The sequence below is a fragment of the Chamaea fasciata genome, unplaced genomic scaffold (genome assembly GCF_029207755.1).
Source record: "Chamaea fasciata isolate MVZ Bird 193981 ecotype frontalis unplaced genomic scaffold, bChaFas1.0.hap1 SCAF_18, whole genome shotgun sequence".
NCBI classification, from domain to species: Eukaryota; Metazoa; Chordata; class Aves; order Passeriformes; family Sylviidae; genus Chamaea; species Chamaea fasciata.
This window is the reverse complement of record NW_027094103.1, coordinates 8,309,031-8,326,131: the sequence shown is the minus strand read 5'-3', so window position 1 is coordinate 8,326,131 and position 17,101 is coordinate 8,309,031. Positions and strand designations below refer to the sequence as shown.

The 17,101-nt window shown below is 39.1% G+C and overlaps 1 protein-coding gene across 1 annotated transcript in view; it reads left to right on the top strand.

Moving 5' to 3' along the window:
* EP400 (E1A binding protein p400) overlaps positions 1-17,101 on the top strand; it is a 46,807-nt gene that overhangs the window by 13,187 nt on the left and 16,519 nt on the right. Inside the window, exons 8-31 of the mRNA XM_066199357.1 lie at positions 40-180; positions 288-366; positions 648-694; positions 1,727-1,784; positions 2,482-2,571; positions 3,747-3,854; positions 4,443-4,636; positions 4,831-5,008; positions 5,444-5,580; positions 5,738-5,907; positions 6,330-6,504; positions 6,896-7,032; positions 7,640-7,826; positions 8,705-8,871; positions 9,727-9,881; positions 10,403-10,645; positions 11,704-11,868; positions 12,673-12,840; positions 14,032-14,111; positions 14,782-15,080; positions 15,519-15,721; positions 15,820-15,989; positions 16,210-16,406; positions 16,688-16,799. Of these exons, the coding sequence (XP_066055454.1) occupies positions 40-180; positions 288-366; positions 648-694; positions 1,727-1,784; positions 2,482-2,571; positions 3,747-3,854; positions 4,443-4,636; positions 4,831-5,008; positions 5,444-5,580; positions 5,738-5,907; positions 6,330-6,504; positions 6,896-7,032; positions 7,640-7,826; positions 8,705-8,871; positions 9,727-9,881; positions 10,403-10,645; positions 11,704-11,868; positions 12,673-12,840; positions 14,032-14,111; positions 14,782-15,080; positions 15,519-15,721; positions 15,820-15,989; positions 16,210-16,406; positions 16,688-16,799 (3,660 nt within the window). The remainder of the gene's footprint in view (positions 1-39; positions 181-287; positions 367-647; positions 695-1,726; positions 1,785-2,481; positions 2,572-3,746; positions 3,855-4,442; positions 4,637-4,830; positions 5,009-5,443; positions 5,581-5,737; positions 5,908-6,329; positions 6,505-6,895; positions 7,033-7,639; positions 7,827-8,704; positions 8,872-9,726; positions 9,882-10,402; positions 10,646-11,703; positions 11,869-12,672; positions 12,841-14,031; positions 14,112-14,781; positions 15,081-15,518; positions 15,722-15,819; positions 15,990-16,209; positions 16,407-16,687; positions 16,800-17,101) is intronic.

Genomic DNA, 17,101 nt, shown 5'->3' with positions numbered 1-17,101 from the left:
CTTTCAGGTAACCTAATTCAGTATTTCATGGTATTTTAGATGGTAAGAACTGTGGCTCGTTACCATGAAGAAAAGAAACTTAATGAAGAGCGAGCTAAAAGGGAAGAACAGAACAAACTGAGGAGGATTGCAGCATCCATTGCTAGAGAAATAGAGTATTTCTGGTCTAACATTGAGCAGGTAAAGTACCCACTCACTAAGACTCTTGCAATTTGTGATGGTTTTTTCATCTTCATTAGTTTATTTGTAAAATAAAAGTGCTTTATTAGACTTGCTTTACATTTCAGGTTGTTGAAATTAAACTGCAAATTGAATTTCAAGAGAAAAGGAAAAAAGCTTTGAATTTAAAGAGATTTTCAAGGAAAGGTAATTGTATTCCATTTCATAAGAAATACAGCTTGAATTCTGATGATATTGTTTTATATAATTTCACTCAGTGCAGGTTAATCTTGTTGGCAGTAAAATTGTGAGTTGCCAATAATAGGTTGTGAATTGATCTGAATCACGAGTTATGGGTTTTTGTGGTTTTGTGCTAGATTTTGTTAATACTTCTTGAGTTTTGCTTTGTGTACATTTAAAAGTTCATGTAAGAAATGAAAAATTGCTCAGTGATGAGTGCATAAATCAAAATTGTAATAATTTTCCAGGTAAGGATACAAAAGAAGACCTTTATTTGGAAAAAGAAAGTGAAATGGTAAGTCTTTCTGTTTTTTGAAAAAGCCATCAAATTTGTTGAAATGTGACTACATATGTGAAAAAGTTTTGGTAAAGGTGATTTTTTTTTTTATTACATGGTGATGATAAGATTTCACTGTAGTTACTGACAAATGAACATTTAGTCACAAGCACAAATACAATTTTTCTTTTCTAGATAGGAAGGGAAATGGATTGTGGTTGGTACATGTCTTTAGTGGCTGTGAATCATTCATTCTGAAATTGAAGACCAAAAAACTGTACAAATTAATTGCCAGACTTGGGCAGAAATTTCATCTACAGTAGCCAGGGGTAGACTTTGTGGGGCATGGAATGTATTTTCAAGTGTTCAGCAGAGATTTATCTGCTGAGAGATGAAGGTGTGTGTTACAGAATGGATCAAACTGAATGAAACATGGATATCTTTTTTCCCTGGGTGAAATGTGTGCTAAGGACTCCTTGGCTGTGTCTGTGCAGTTGGAAAAAAATGGACAAGGGATGTGAGGCCCTGAGCCATCTGTCATGGCACAGCTGATGCCCATGTGCTGAAATACTCCCCCTCAACCAAGCAGAATGCCCACATCTGAATTTCCTGCTAGGAGCAAGCCTTAGCATGTGTTATCAGCCAAACTGTGGTCCAGCACTGGCTGTGAGAGTTAATTGGCACAGGCTAAACAATTCTACAGAGGGCATTGGGCAGCTGAGACAATTGTAGGCCTGTGCCATATCCCTTTTTTATTGACTAGTGAGAAAAATTAGTCCTTGAGCCAGCCTGGGTAAAAGTTTTGTACCACAGCTGGACCTAAATAATTTGACCCACGAGCAGTGAAAGTGGCTAACTGCACACTCCCATCAGTTCAGAAGCAGAGTTTCTGTTTTTGCATGACCAGGGAAGTGTTAATAGGTGTTAAGTGTCTATCAGCAAATGCTTTTGGGACTGCAAGGGGTGTTTTGTTGTCTTTAAAAACAAACAAAGCTCCCTGCTTATCCTTTGTTTTCTGTGATTTTAAATATTACAATTATTTAATGCTAGGGAGGTTCATCATCTGGAAGGAAAAGGAAGGCAAGCACATCTTTGACTGATGAGGAAGGTAAGTCACTTCTCAAAATTTTGCATCCATAGCATAGTACATAAGTTGAATATTAAACCCACAGGTTTTCACTCTCTGTGTGGGTGCAGTGCTTTTCACGAACCAAATACCAGCCTTCATCTATTTCTTACAGACATTAGATAGTCAATTAAATAGTAAATTATCCCTAAAAAGAGCTCCAGTGACAATTTGTAAATAACATTTTCCTTGAAATTATACTGCCATCATTATTGGTGGATTTTAATTCTTTCTGTCCTCATTGCTTTGTTTGTCAGGCCTTACTAATGGTCTTGAAGTTCTTTTGAGGATTTTGGACTGAAATACCCATCTGCTTTGGGTCTTTTCTTGTGGTGACCACTCTGTCATGTTCCTGACTAAGGAACTCCCATTTAAAGCTACAGAACAACCTGTGGTGAATATTGTCAATCAACACTTAACTGCCTTCTGTCCTGAGGCAGAAGTGCTTCTCTCCTGTTCATTTATCTTTTAAATACTGCATATAGTTGCTGTCAGAGTATGTTGTGTTCCGTACATGTTTAATTCTTTTTAAATCCTGCAGACTTAGAATGTTCTGTGCTTGTTCACTTCAGGGGTATAGAATTACAAGCTTCCTTGTTCACTTCAGGGATATAGAATTACAAGCCTCCTGAATGATTGTATAATTTTAATCCAAGATTTGCATTTGTTTTTCTTGTAGTTGAAGATGAAGAAGAAACAATTGAAGAACAAGAAGCTAAAGAAGGAAACATAAACCATCAAACTGAATTGTCTAATCTAGCCAAAGAAGGTAGGCTTCTGGCTTGATTTTTCTCTGAGCTGGGCTCTGAAACAGCAGCTGGAAACACACAGCACTTACTAGATTTGCAAAGAGGATTAGAGGTGGGAAACTGTGTGCATTCAGATATTCAGTCCTGTGTAGTCTGTATTTAGTTTTTTCTGTTTGGAAAGCTGCAGCAGTTTATGGGATGATGATGGACATCTGCACTTCATAAAGCAGTCCTAATTATGACACCAGGTGGCTTGAGGAAAAGTAGTTCTCTAGTGAAACACTGCATTAAAACCTTACACCAAGACTCATAACCTGAGTTCTAGGAGTGCATGATAAACACTTAAAACCATGGTTGTATCAGATTGAACACGGAAATTTTATCATCAACTGTCTTGAGTGTCTCAGAAGAGTTTTGTGACTGATTTGGTAGGTCCAAAAGGGTGCTTAAGTGCTGATCTTGAAGTGGGGGGTATAAATATTCAAAGATAAGGGGCTTTTAGGGACAGTGCTCTGGCTAGCAGCTCTCTCATTAGCAGTGTAATTGCTACGCTGAGCTTGGTGTGTGCAAAGTACCCCATAGAGATGTGTCACTCACTCTGCTAAAAGCAGATTTTTGGAGGCAGGCTGCCCATTAGGCTGAGCGTGCCTGGCGATGAACATGCAGTTTCCAAATCTGTTTGTTTGGTCTGTTTAGCAGCTTAGTGGCTGCAGTGAACTGGCCAGTTGGAGGGATTATAACCCTTGGCCATTCAGCCAAGTTCCTAATGAGAATGTTTGCTGATTGATTGGCCACTGCCAGCATCTACATTCCTACTTTAACAGCTCAGACAAGGGATCCTGGAGTTACAACTCAGTTTTGAAACTTCTGAAGTCTTGCATTCCAACCACTCAGCTGGATTTGATGCCCCTACCTTCCCAACTGGAGGTTTACTGAGGGTTGTAAGGGTCTGTTTGTAACACAATTAAAAGCAAGGTATGAGAGCAAACTACTTGGTGTAATGCCAAATGTTCTCTGTAATCAAGGTTATTAAATAAATACTGCCATCATTCACTTAATAATTACCTCTCAAGTTAACTTCTGATTAGGGAACTGTCTTTATGCAATTGTGAAGAATGTAATGTGGTTATAATTAATAGTATCTATTGTTCCAAGTTTTGGTATTTTTAAACTTCCATCCTTTAATGACCTTCAGCTGAATTGCCTCTGGAAGATTTGGTAAAGATGTATGAAGGTGCCTTTGCAGAAAATTTTCACTGGCCCCAGCCAAAGCCTGACAGTGAAGAGGAGAGCAGTGAGGAAGGTAAATTACTCTATATTTAGGAGGAGTTGTGCTGATGTACAAGATGAAATAAGTTGCTTGGTTCTTCGGGACTCTGTGAAAAGACATTTTGTTCTAAAGGAAAATGCACATTGAGTGAATCGCATTTAAAATTTCTCAGTTTGTGAAAAGAGGGCAGTGTTTGCCTGTCTTAAAGTGAGGATGTGTGAGATTTTCAAGTACAATACTGAGCCATAGAAAAGCATCTCTACACTGAATTAAACAAGACACTTCATAGGTAGCTATCATTACACCTCTGTTCTATGCTAACATGATGATAGAATTACATACTTGAAGATAGGTTTCAAATAGAATGAGAGCACCTCCCTTGAAGTTGTGAAAAGCTGATGGTCATGTTAGTGTAGCTAGTGTGAATGTCCAGAACACATACATGAACCTGAGCTTAGACTATTTGCATTTTTCTTGAACTAGCTTGAGAATCATGGCATTGCTCTTAAAAGTCAGCTGCCTCCTTTAGACCCATGTCTGAATCCTAGTTATCTCACTTCTATGGCTAACTGCTACTGAAGTTTGTTTTAGATACCACTGTAATTTTCCCTTCTCTCCTAGAAATGGAAGACCACATGTCTGATAGGGAAAGTCCCCAGAAAGAAGTTGTCCTCATAGACTCCCTTCTCAGCATTGACCAGTACAAGGGCATGGACAGATCGAGCCCTCCCAAGAAGAACGTGCGAGACATAGCAGAAGTTGCTGCCGCAGCAGAGATGTTGTTACCTAAAGGCAGCTCCAGGATAACAACAGCAGTAAGAATCCCTATTTTCTGCTACTCTGTGTGCTGATGTTTGCATAAAGAATGCTTTTTTCTTCATTATTTTGTAGCTTTTAGCAAGAAATTGCATTTTTTTTTTCTTTTTGCATTACCTATAGAATGTTTATGCTTTATGCCATGCTCTGTGAATTTAACTCAGGAAAAAATATCAAATTATTCATGTTACAGGTAAAATACAACACTCCAGCACTGCTGTATGGGTCTCTCAGAGAATATCAGAAGATTGGGCTGGATTGGCTGGCAAAGCTGTACAGGAAGAATCTCAATGGCATCCTGGCAGATGAGGCAGGGCTTGGAAAAACAGTGCAAATTATTGCCTTTTTTGCCCATTTGGCTTGTAATGAAGGTAAGTTCTTTTGGCTAACAGTTTTAGACAGGTACTGGGCCAGCAAAATCTTTGTGAATTGTAGGCTAGGGTCACTTTTTTTCCCCTACTGAACCATATCAGGCTTTAGTTAATGATAGGAGTAAGATTATGTCAGAATAACTTTCTGATATTTTGTGACAAGGGTGCTATTTCATCTAGTATAGTGTCTGATCAACCTGTTACCCTCTAGAGATTCTTCTGAATACTTCTAAATTCTTACTAGTACAGAAAAGCCTTACAAATTGTTTAATGACCAGGAGTAGATTAGTCATTAAAATACCTCTGTTGTTATTGGATCTCACTTTTAATGATTAATTTAGTGCAATGCACTTACAAAATCAAGGGAGAATATAAGCCACATGCATTGTAAGGAGTCTCCTTCCAGTGTTAACTGTTGTGTTTCCCCTTCTGTAGGGAACTGGGGCCCTCACCTTGTTGTTGTCCGGAGCTGTAACATACTGAAATGGGAGCTGGAATTGAAACGCTGGTGTCCAGGCCTGAAAATACTTCTCTACTTTGGGAGCCAAAGAGAACTTAGAGCAAAAAGACAGGTGCTGTATTTTGCAACTCTTACGCTGTTGCTGAGACATTTAGTCTGTATACATCTGTCTTATTTGTCTTTTTTTTAATAAAGAAGTAGTTGTTTGTAAGATATTTGAGACTTCTGCCTTAACTTTTCTGTCTCATCCTTTCTTTCCTTTTCCATAGGAGTGGACAGAACCCAACAGCTTCAACGTGTGCATCACTTCCTACAAGCAGCTGTTCAAAGGCCACACAGCATTCATGAAAATGCGATGGAAATACTTAATAGTAGATGAGATGCAGCAAATAAAGAATATGACTGAGAAACACTGGGAGGCTCTTTTCAGTCTCCGCAGGTACAGAGCAGAGAATTGATTTCCTGCTGCCAGTGGGTTTTTCTCTTTTCATGTCACGCAGTTCTCTTAAAACTGATTGTAAAAAACCCTCTTGACTTGGTCTGCCCAAATTCCTGAGCAACATGCACCTATAGAGAAGTGCTTTTATTTGAAACCGTCAGGATTCAGAGAAATGCTCGAGATCTTTTTGTTTCCACTATCATAGCACTGTAATTCTTCTTTGCTGGTGTTCTGTGCTCCCAAACAGATTGCCTTGTATGTTCTGATACTCTGCAGTGAAGAAGCTATTTGGTGGTATATTCAAGACTGAAAAGATACTTTATCCTAGGTTTAATTTTATTATATCTGCATAATTCTTCTGTGTATCTGGAAAACATAAAGGCACAGTAATCAGTCAATTAAAAATCTTCTTTTGTTCACAGCCAGCATCGTTTGCTTCTGATAGACACTCCTTTGCATAACACGTTGATGGAGCTGTGGACCATGGTACATTTTTTGATTCCGGGAATTTCCAGACCTTACCTGGATTTTCCAGTAAAAGCACCTAATGAGGAGAACCAGGATTATTGCCATAAACTGGTCATCAGGTTGCACAGAGTATGTTGTAATTTTTTCCCTTTTGTCCAACTACAATAGTAGTGCTGTTGAGGAGAGGGGGAGTGAAAATATGTGGTTCAGATTAGAATTTGTGTCCTTCCTTAACACTTTCTTCAGTTAAGAGAGAAAATCCTGCTGAAAGCAGAGGGTTCTGCTACCAGAAGAGTGTGGAGATTTCTTTTAAAAATAATACAGGGCTCAGATTTTGAAGCATGACGTGCAGAAATTAAAGAGCAAATTAATGTCTATACAACTGTGTGCATAGCAGTATGATTATATATAGCATATGCAGTTTATCACATCAAATCTGTTAGGTGTGAATAAGTTTAGCTTCCTGTTAAAAACTCTTTGAAGTGAGAATTTTTTTCCTCTCAATTCTGAAACGTTTCAGATGATTCAGCCGTTTATTTTGCGGAGATCAAAGAGGGATGTTGAAAAGCAGCTCACAAAGAAATACGAACACGTGCTCAAGTGCCGTCTGTCTAGTCGACAAAAAGCCATGTATGAGGATGTCATATTACAGCCAGGGTAAGGGCTTGAAACAGTAAATATAAAATGCTGTCACTTGTAGTGCTTAAGCAAGGAAAGAAGTGATTGTCTGGGGGGAAGTGTTTTAGTGTTTCTCTGAAATTTTCCATTATGACCCATGAATAAATTGTGATTGCATTATAGATTAGAATTGCAGCAGGTGATGCTATGGCCTTGTGAAAAACATGCATTTACCTCTGGGACCTAAGAATCGAGTTGTGATGGTCAGGTCTTCTGCTACATTGCTTTAACATTTTTCTCTAAATGTCTTCATTTTTTTAAAGCCCAGAGTTTTTCCTCACCACCCCCCCACGGGTGGTAATTGATAGGTGCAGGGGTGAAACAGAAACAAAGCAGGGACAGGGTAGGGAGCTGGATAGGTTGTATTTGATTGTAAGGCAGCACTGGGTCTTTAGGTTTCACTTTTCCAAATTTACTTTTGGTAAAGTGCTGCTTAAAATACTGCAGAAGACCTCGGGGAAATCTAAACTTGTTCTAAGACTTTTGCATAACATACTGCATTGCTCATTCTCACCTTGCTGATTTAGGGGCAACTCCATAAAAGCTGCACATAAATCAATGTCTTTCTGTATAATTTATTTGGTAGAACCCAGGAAGCCCTCAAAAGTGGACACTTCATCAGTGTCCTGCATGTCCTGATGCAGCTGCAGCGGATTTGTAACCACCCTGATCTGATAAACCCCCGGCTTTCAAGCTCCTCTTTTGTATCAGAAGCACTGGAATACAGAACAGCATCTCTGGTGCTGCGAGCCCTGGAAAGGGATATTTGGAAGGTCAGTAGAAAAGTTAAGGTTTTTTCCTTCTCTTAGTGCCCTGACAGAATTTCAGTACTTACCATTGTTTTCTTAAATGTGTGTTTTCTTATACTAAGTATGTTCTTGCTGCATCTCTTTTTTTGTCATAGTAGTTTGAACATTTCAAGTGGTTTGTAAACAGTAATTTTTCATGAACTACTTGGTCAAAGCGAAATTACCTTTGCTTTCATTATGCTCATGTTTGCAGGAGTTTTCCAGCACTGAAGTCACTCTGGGTAGCACTGTGCTTATTTATGGCATTCTGCAATTGTCTTTTTGCTTTCACCAGCTGAAGGAAAGCAAGACTTTTTCACATAAACATTCTGTTACAATGACTAAATTAGTACCCTTCTGTCAATCCATTTGAAGTACCACTCTTTCTGTTATTGTTAAACAAGCGATCCCACTCCTTGACATGATAAAAAATATAAAAGAGGTATGAGTAATGGAGCAGCTGACATTTTTTTTTTAATTATATTTCCATCCTTCATGTTTTTCTACTCCTAAATTATAGTTTGGCATTTAAGCTTGAGAGTTAACCTTCTAAGAGTTCTATGTAATTCTTCGGAAACTATGATATATGAAGAATTGTTAAATGTATTTTGCTTTAGTTTCCATTACTGGCTAATGATTTCAGTTCTTTCACTTCTAATGCTTAAAATGAGACTGTCAGTGTAAGATTTATTTCTAAGGTTTCTAGACAGTTTTGGCTAATAATTAGTAGTTTATTTCTTAAACTTACATAATTTATTTCAAGTTAAAAGTAAAAATATAGAAATTTAATTTAGCATTGAACATAAAGAAGACTTAACTGTTTGGGTCATCACATAAAACAAACAATTTTCTGAAATCCCTAGGAATCGGACCTGTCTCTTTTTGACCTCATTGGAATGGAAGACAAAATGACTCGTTACGAAGCACAAATGTTGCCAAAACAAAAGGTTACTAGAAAGTTGATTGAAGAAATCTACAGCTCCCCTCCACCACCGGCGAGGCCCAACCCAGTGAAGCTCAAACCAAGCAGGTGTGTACACCTGTACTCCTTCTAAGCTAGAATTACAGCAGCAAAAGGTGGTTCTGTTGCAATCTTTACTGAGTTCTCTCTGCATCTCTGCTAATGGGATTCACACAAAACCTCAGGCTTACCTTTGCATTTAATTTTTCTCTTGCTTTCGTGTTTACCTCTGAAAATAAGAGTTCTGTTCTTTGAGGCATGCAATTCCATTTGAAGCATGCATTTCATTTGAGGCATGCAATCCATTTTGATGGATTTTCCATAGTCCTTACTTCAGCAGCAGATGAGCTTTGTTCTTGGACCTTGTTTATGGCAATTGAATGTTGTTTTGAAGAATTAGCAGGAGGATAATTCAGGACTAAGTTGTGCCTGCAGTGTGAGCTGTGCTCTCACTGTTATGTAAGAGACATATGAATTTTTATAGCAGTACGTTTTTTAAAGTATTTTTCCTCTAGTGAAGTAGTGTTCTCAAAGTAATGTAGAACTGTTTTTCTAATGCAAGAGAGCTGCCTGATGACCCTCAGCATATTGATGTCTCTCTGGAGATTACATGGGAGCCCTTTTTTTCAGATATCTTCAGATATATCTTTTCCCAGATATTGACCTAGCCTCTTTAAGATGTTTATTGTAATTCTGAAGCATCCTGCTTTAAGCTGGGTTTGCAGCAATGAAAGATTTCTTTCTTGGATTTAGCAAAATCACTTTCTGCAATGTTTGCTCAGGAAGCTTGTGAAGTGATGAGTCTTCTGCAGGAAGATTAGCATCTGACATGATCAGTTTGTATGTTCCTCGGGGGATAGAGTTTGTTTCTAAAGGCCAAACTGTGATCCTGCTATAGATTTTGACTCTTCCTGCCCTTTCCAGGTTGTTCCAGCCGGTTCAGTATGGTCAGAAGCCCGAGGGCAGGACTGTAGTTTTCCCAAGCACTCAAGTCCAACGCACGGTGACCACGGCGACAGTGACTCAGCAGGGACAAGTGCGAGGCAGATCCCCCATAGCTACGGTGTCTTCAAACCAAGGTAAGGGAGTCAGTGCCACCCTGGTCACCTGCACCTCAGCGTAGACAGATACAAGTTAGTCTGTTTAATAGAACTCCTTTTCCCTCTAGCTTAATGGTCTAGAATACTAATGGCTTAAAAATACCAACAGACTAATTGCCAGTAAAATTCCCTGCTAGTTTCTCCAGTATGATCTGCCAGTATAATGCAAAACTAAGCTTTGTGTAACCTGTTAGCATATGGAGTAAATATGCCACAGTTGGTATTTAAACCCCGAAGACGTGTAATGTTCTGTCAAAAATGGGAATGTACAGTGCTTCTCTGTATTTATTTAGCCTTTAAACAATGCTTTCCAAGTAGATAATGTTGTAAAAATAGGATGGAGTAAGAGGTGTGGCTAGAAATCCCAGTCTGTAAGGACAAAGCCGTTCTTGTAGCCGTTTGATTATCCTGTTGGAAGGTTTCTTTTTAATGCAGGTTGTTTAAAAAGAGTGGAGTTAAAACCTCTAACAGCTTGCACAAACAACCCTTATCGATTGCAGCTGCAGCAGCACAGTTTCAGACAACTCAGGCTTCCACCAGTGCTCCAAGACACCAGCCCGCAGCGACCTTCACCACAGCAACTAGCGCAGCCAACCCTGTGAAACCGCGGGGCCAGACCTCTGCGCCGGCCCCGCAGCCGGGCCAGCCCCAGCCACAGCCACAGCCCCCCCCGCACACCATCCAACAGAGTGTGCTGCCTCAGAGGCTCGTACTGACCTCTCAGGCCCAGGCACGGTTGCCTAGTAAGTGGCCTCCCCTTTCAAGGTTTCTCCCACCTTTGTACTACAATGAGGTTAAGTTACTAGGCACCCTAAAAATGTGTACAGAATCGTTGTTTTTTTTTCACTCTTCTGATTAGCCTTGCTCAGTACGTTGCTTTATGACCAAGGAAAATCGAAAATTGGATAAGAAACAATAGAATTGCTGTGGACATACATTAGCGGTGTCAACTTAATCTCCTATTTCTGCATGTTTCTTCTGCTGGCAAGACTTCCTTCAGACCAAATGTTTTAGCTCTCTCCTAATTATTCCTTTCATGTTAAACACTAATCCATCTGCTAAAGGCCTCTCTGGCGGAGAGGAGCGTCGACACTGTTAGGCAGAGAAAAGCAATGAGGCTTTGCTTTAAGGTTGTATGTGCACTGCCTATTAGCATGTGTAGAGAGTACTGAGCACTGATGTATTAATTTTATCTCTGGGGTAAATGCACTGCCTTTACAAAAGCTGAATTTTCACACCAGTGTTTTCTCAGTATCGTAAAACTTAATGCTGAAATGCCTCTAACCTTTCTGCATTCAAATCACAAAAAGCTTGGTCCTTGCCACTTTGAAGCTTTTTGGTTTGTCTAAATGCAGATTGCTTAAAATAAATCATGTTTCATCAGCAAATTTCAAATGTGCATTTAATGTGCCACACATAGGAATATTTTAATTTCTTCCTTAAACCTTCCTTCATGCTCTTGAAAAGGCAGTGGAAATTCACTTTAATGTCTATACTTGTTCTGTTACAAAGTGTCACATGAGTTTTCAGGTAGCTCTTAACTTTTTTGCTAATGAAAATGGTAATTTCTAAAATGTTGATGTTCTTACCCTTTAAACAATCAGCTTCTTTCCAGTTTGTCCAACAAATACAGAAAGCAATACCTGCTTAACTTCTATATGACACTTTTGATGCACTAATTATAATTATGCATGGAAGGCGCTTCAGCACCAGTTTACTAACCAAAATGTAGAATTGTGAATATTGAACAACTTGCCTCCCACTTTGATTTTTTTTTAATGCCTGTTTCCCCCCTTAACAGGTGGTGAGGTAGTAAAAATAGCCCAGCTGGCTTCTATAGCAGGAGCGCAAGGCAGGATCGCTCAGCCAGAGACCCCAGTGACTCTGCAGTTCCAAGGGAACAAGTTCACTTTGTCACACAGTCAGCTCCGCCAGCTCACTGCAGGGCAGCCCCTGCAGCTACAAGGTACTTACTTCAACACAGGCAGTTTCCCATTATTCAGAGTGCTCCTGTTTTGATATGGGCACCACGTTCCTTGTTACTGGAGATTTTTCCATCCCCAGTGCTTATACTGTCCTGCTCTTCCTGTTTTCTGTGAGCCAAGGTAGCCCTGGTTGAAAGATAAATGCCTATCAAATGAAAGACATGCTTACTTTCTTCTTCTGTATTGTATTTCAAGAATGTTAGTAATTGATTTATTTTCACACCCGTGCAGTGCAGTTAAAGTAAGGTGAGGCATTATTTGATATGAACTCCCTGCTGAGCAGAAACAGAAAAACTGAGAACATTCTTGGTTTATTCTGAAATTGTGTAAATAATACTTCAAGATTGGCATGCTTCTGAATTTTGGCCCAACTAGTGCCCTGAGCAGAATGCTCTACTTATAATCCATTTTGTTCTCAAATTTCCCTTGCTGGTGGTGTGTAATACCAAATTTAGGAGAGCCAGCATATCTGGATTCACTGTGGCCAACAAAATAAATAGAGGGAATGTTAAGTGAAGATTTTTTTGTTTGATTGGATTTTGTCCCAATTCTGTATAGATTCCTAGATTAGATTGATACCCCTGTGCCATGAAACTCCTCTTCGGCTATGAATACTTGGGTGTTTCCCTCATTTTTGGCAGATTGATGTAATCAACCTGTCTGGTAAAATTTAACACAGCTTGAAGCAGTAATGATCAACTTGCAATACTAATAAATTTTGCTAGAGAACACTTATTCTTTTCCGCCCTCTCCACCCTAATGTGTGTTAAAATCCTCCACTGCAGGAAGTGTCCTTCAGATTGTGTCAGCCCCTGGGCAGCAGTACCTGAGGCCTCAGGGCCCCGTGGTCATGCAGACGGTTTCCCAAGCAGGAACTGTGCAGAACGCCCTGAACGCTTTAGGAAACCAGCACCAGGCAGGTGTCCCAACTTCCACTGCAGTCACCCAGCAAGGTGAGTTTTCCAGCCTGAGGGAATGTCTCTGTCTAACTGTTCCGTTGCTAAAATCACATTTGTGTGTAACTCCAAATTGTTGCAGATCTTAATTCTGTAAGTTGAGTGCAGAAGTGGGTAAACTATGAGGCAAATCCTTCCAGTTTGTACTTGGTGTGTGCTGGAGTTTTAATAAAATTTTAGTACAAACTTGGGAGAGCGTATAACTTAATTATAGATTTTTTTTTTAACCAGTTTAGTCTTTGGGCAGTTTTTTGGGGGGGAAGAACTAAATTTAAAATACTTTTGCAAGGAAAAATCAAGGGTGATAATTTTTCATACTGGCAGAGAATGTCCAGTGATTCTCTCCATTTTTCCACATTGATATTGCTTTTATCAAATTTCTTTCACTTCTCTGGCTGATTGAGTTTTCCACTTCCCTCTGCAAATATTGCTTAGATATTTGGTGCCTTGGTGTAAATGTGATCAGTTCCTTGCTTGAAAACACAACCAAGATGTTGATCAAAAATAATGGAGAAATTAATGCATTTACAGCAAAACAACAGATTATTAAGTGAAGATAAATATAACACTAGGAGTTCATTCCCTGAAAATGGCTATCTGCTGTAATTTTCTTGGGATATAAAAAAAACATTCCTTGAAAATGCTGTGATATTCTTACAGTGTAGTAGACTGTTGGAAAACATCTGGTAAGAGTTGAAATCACAAGAATGCTATTGAGATTCCATCATATGATTTCACCATTTGTAAACTTCATTGATGTGTTTTCTGAAAAATCTTGGATGATTTGCTGAAGATAAGTTTAAACAATCTTTTTCTGAATTAGAACATTTTCTATTTTCTATTGTGTTCATATTAACATTTTCTAAATGTCATTGTGTATTTCACCATACATGACATTTTGAGTAAAGTACAAATGGAGCACAGCACTTTGCCTTGTACAAAGCAAAGTAAAATTCCATTGATCTAGCTTGGATTTTCATGAGAACAGTTAGTGTAAATATCTGTCAGAGATCTGATGTATAACAAAGTACAAATTTGCAATACTCAACGGACATTTAGACTAAAAATTTGTTTGTAGCAATGATGTGTTACAGCTATGAAATGTCTATTTATTGGAGATAATAAAGAGACCAATTTTCGGACTAATAAATTTATAAACACAAGGTTTATCCTCAGTTTGTATTCCAGGTAGAGCTACAGTTACTAACTTGCCATCTGGTGATATGGGAGCAGTGTTAAAACCAGCACCTTTGCATGGACAGTCACAGGTACTCAATTTTTTTTTTTTTTTGTGGAAACACAACTTTTTGGAATCAATAATAAGTCTATGTAATAGTTGACAGCTATAACTTGCAAAGCTGGAATTAATTAGGAACTTTGATGATTACAGAGTAGGTCAATATCCCAGCTTCTTTCCATGTTTCAGGTTGACAGATCTGATGCATTTGCATTTGTAATGCATAGATAAAATGATCTGGTGTATAAAAGCAACTGACAGCTTTCTTGTGCTGTGATAGACAGGTTCTTGTAATGTATTTTAATTGCGCAGTAGTGCATAAATAATGAAATCATGTGGGTTTTTTGTGTTTTGAACACAATGGCAATCGTGCAAATTTTTAACAAGTTTTTAGAAAAGTTACTCAAGCAACTTACAAAGCATAGGGAAACACCAAAAATATATAAAAAGCTGCTAAAATTTATCTTTAAAAAGCTAGAAGATACTAAACTAAGGTAGAACTGACTCTTTAATATGAACTGAATTCAGTTGTAGTCTTCAGATTTTATCTGAAATATATACCTTTGATAATTGGTCTAAGTAGTGGTTCTGCTCTAGGATCCATACTCTGACCCTGATAGTTTAATTCTAAAGAACCTGAAATCCCTCACTGATTGTGATGAGCAGCAAATGTGGTTTTCATTCACCTTCTTTTGGCAAAGGAGACGTTCGAGGAGAAGAACCGGCTCTTGAAGGAGCGCCTGGACAGGATCTTCTCAGGCAACGAGCGCCGCTGCTCGCGGGCCCCGATGTACGGCCGGGACGTGCTGAGTGTTTGCTCCCTGGCTGGGGACAGAAAGGCCTCCCAGCTGCCTTCCAGTGAAGGCAACAGCTGGAGGTGGGCTGGCTTTGTCAACTGCTGCCTTTCCTCAAGTGCCTCCGGAGGCCCGAGTAACCCCTTGCGGGAAATGATCCTGGGTTTGGTTCAGCAACAGGAATCTCTAAAGGATCTTATTAACAGGTAATGTGTGACTCTGCCTAGCAAACATTTGCACATCTAATTATTCTGAAGCGCTTTTCTAAAAGGCTTAAAACCTTGTTTTTGTTGATGAGCTTATTTGGTTTAGACTGGTTTATTTAGCGGTAAATGATGTACAGCATGGAAGTAAAAATAAGCCACTTCTGTTTCCTTTGGATCTTCATAAATAAATGTTTTTAATGCCTCTTTCCTAATTTCAAGCCCAAGTTCAGCTGACCAAACTAAGGCTTACGTTCTTATGCTTTGGATTCACTTGAATAGGTACTGCTTGGACCCAACTAACAAGAGTTAAGACCCAGAGATGCAGGCAGAAGCCAGTTTTGCCAAGACTGACTTTTATTGCTGTGTCTATGATTATTTATGATCATTTTGTGTGTAGCTTTTAAAATCGGTATTGCCTTGTTTTGATGCTTTCCACAGGGCTCTCTTCGTGTTGCCAGCTGCAGTTGCTGCTCCCCCATGTTTCTATGTAGCAAATCCTCCCCCTTCATACAGTCACAGACTGAAACTCCTTAAGCACAACCTGAGGCAGAAGGTAGCTCCACACTTGAATCAGTTGCAACAGCTGACAACTCCTCACTTGCTGCAGTTCCCTGACCTCCGGCTGGTGCAGTATGACTCAGGTAAGGGACATTTGCTGACAAGATTTCAGTAGTTTCACCTATCACATTAATGGAATTTCTATATAAAACCATTATTGGTTTTTCTGTTTGAATTATAGGAAAATTAGAAGCTCTTGCTATCTTGCTTCAGAAGTTGAAATCTGAAGGGCGCCGTGTGCTGATTTTGTCGCAGATGATTCTGATGCTGGACATTCTGGAGTTGTTCCTGAATTTCCATTTCCTCACCTTTGTGAGGATTGATGAATATGCCAACCAGGAACAACGACAGGTAATAAGTGTTCCCTACCAGCTGCCCACTGGTACAGCAGTATGTGCTGCCCAGGATTTTATACCCTACAGCAGGGAAAGGAAATTTGCCTTGTTTTGTACTCAGTTTGAAACACTTGATGTACTTTCATCTGTTTTTTATTAGGCTATAGTGAATTCGGTGTGGTATTTTATTTTGGTGTATGGTTTATTTAGTGCTTGCTTTTATTCTGTTTATGTAGGAGCTGATGAAAATTTTCAACAGAGACAAGCGCATTTTCTGTGCCATCCTCTCCTCTCACAGCCGTTCCACGGGAGTCAATCTTGTCGAGGCAGACACTGTTGTGTTCTATGACAATGATCTGAACCCAGTGATGGATGCAAAAGCTCAGGAATGGTGTGACAGAATTGGGAGATGTAAAGATATCCATATATACAGGTGATGGTGACAGTCAACATCTGCTCTTTAACATGCTTTAATGTGAGGTTAGTTTAGATGGTGCTGCCCTGTATGGTCTGGAATAAAGTGGAAACAGTTCTGAAAACCACCTCCCTTCAATAAAAAAGATGCCAGGGTATCCTCTGGAAAAATGGAGGGAGAATACTACCACATTTTAAGTGCTTATTGGTATTCTCTAAGGACGGTTTATCTTTTTGTTTCTGAAAGCTGGTTTGAAAATTACTTACCAGATTTCTACATTTTTTTCCTTCGCTTTTTAGACTTGTCAGTGGTAATTCTGTAGAAGAGAAACTTTTGAAAAATGGCACAAAGGACTTGATCAGAGAAGTAGCTGCTCAGGGAAATGACTATTCAATGGCCTTTTTAACACAGGTATGTTAATATTCAGAATGCATTGAAACACCCATGTTGCAGAGTTTAATAAATTCAGGCATCTGTGTTGGAGTGTTTCATAGCAGTTTAGTAGAAGTCTGTCTGGGCTAGAATTAATAAGGAAGCATATTGGATTTCATGATTGCTTGAACTCTTAGTGTTGGGGCTACATTCTTTCAAATATTGTCCATCTGTTTTGTTCTGTTATTTGCATAGTGATGCACAGACATCACCCATGACTTAATATATTGTGGTTTCTTCACCCTGCTGCAAAATATTTCAGTGCTTGTAAGGGTGAAGGT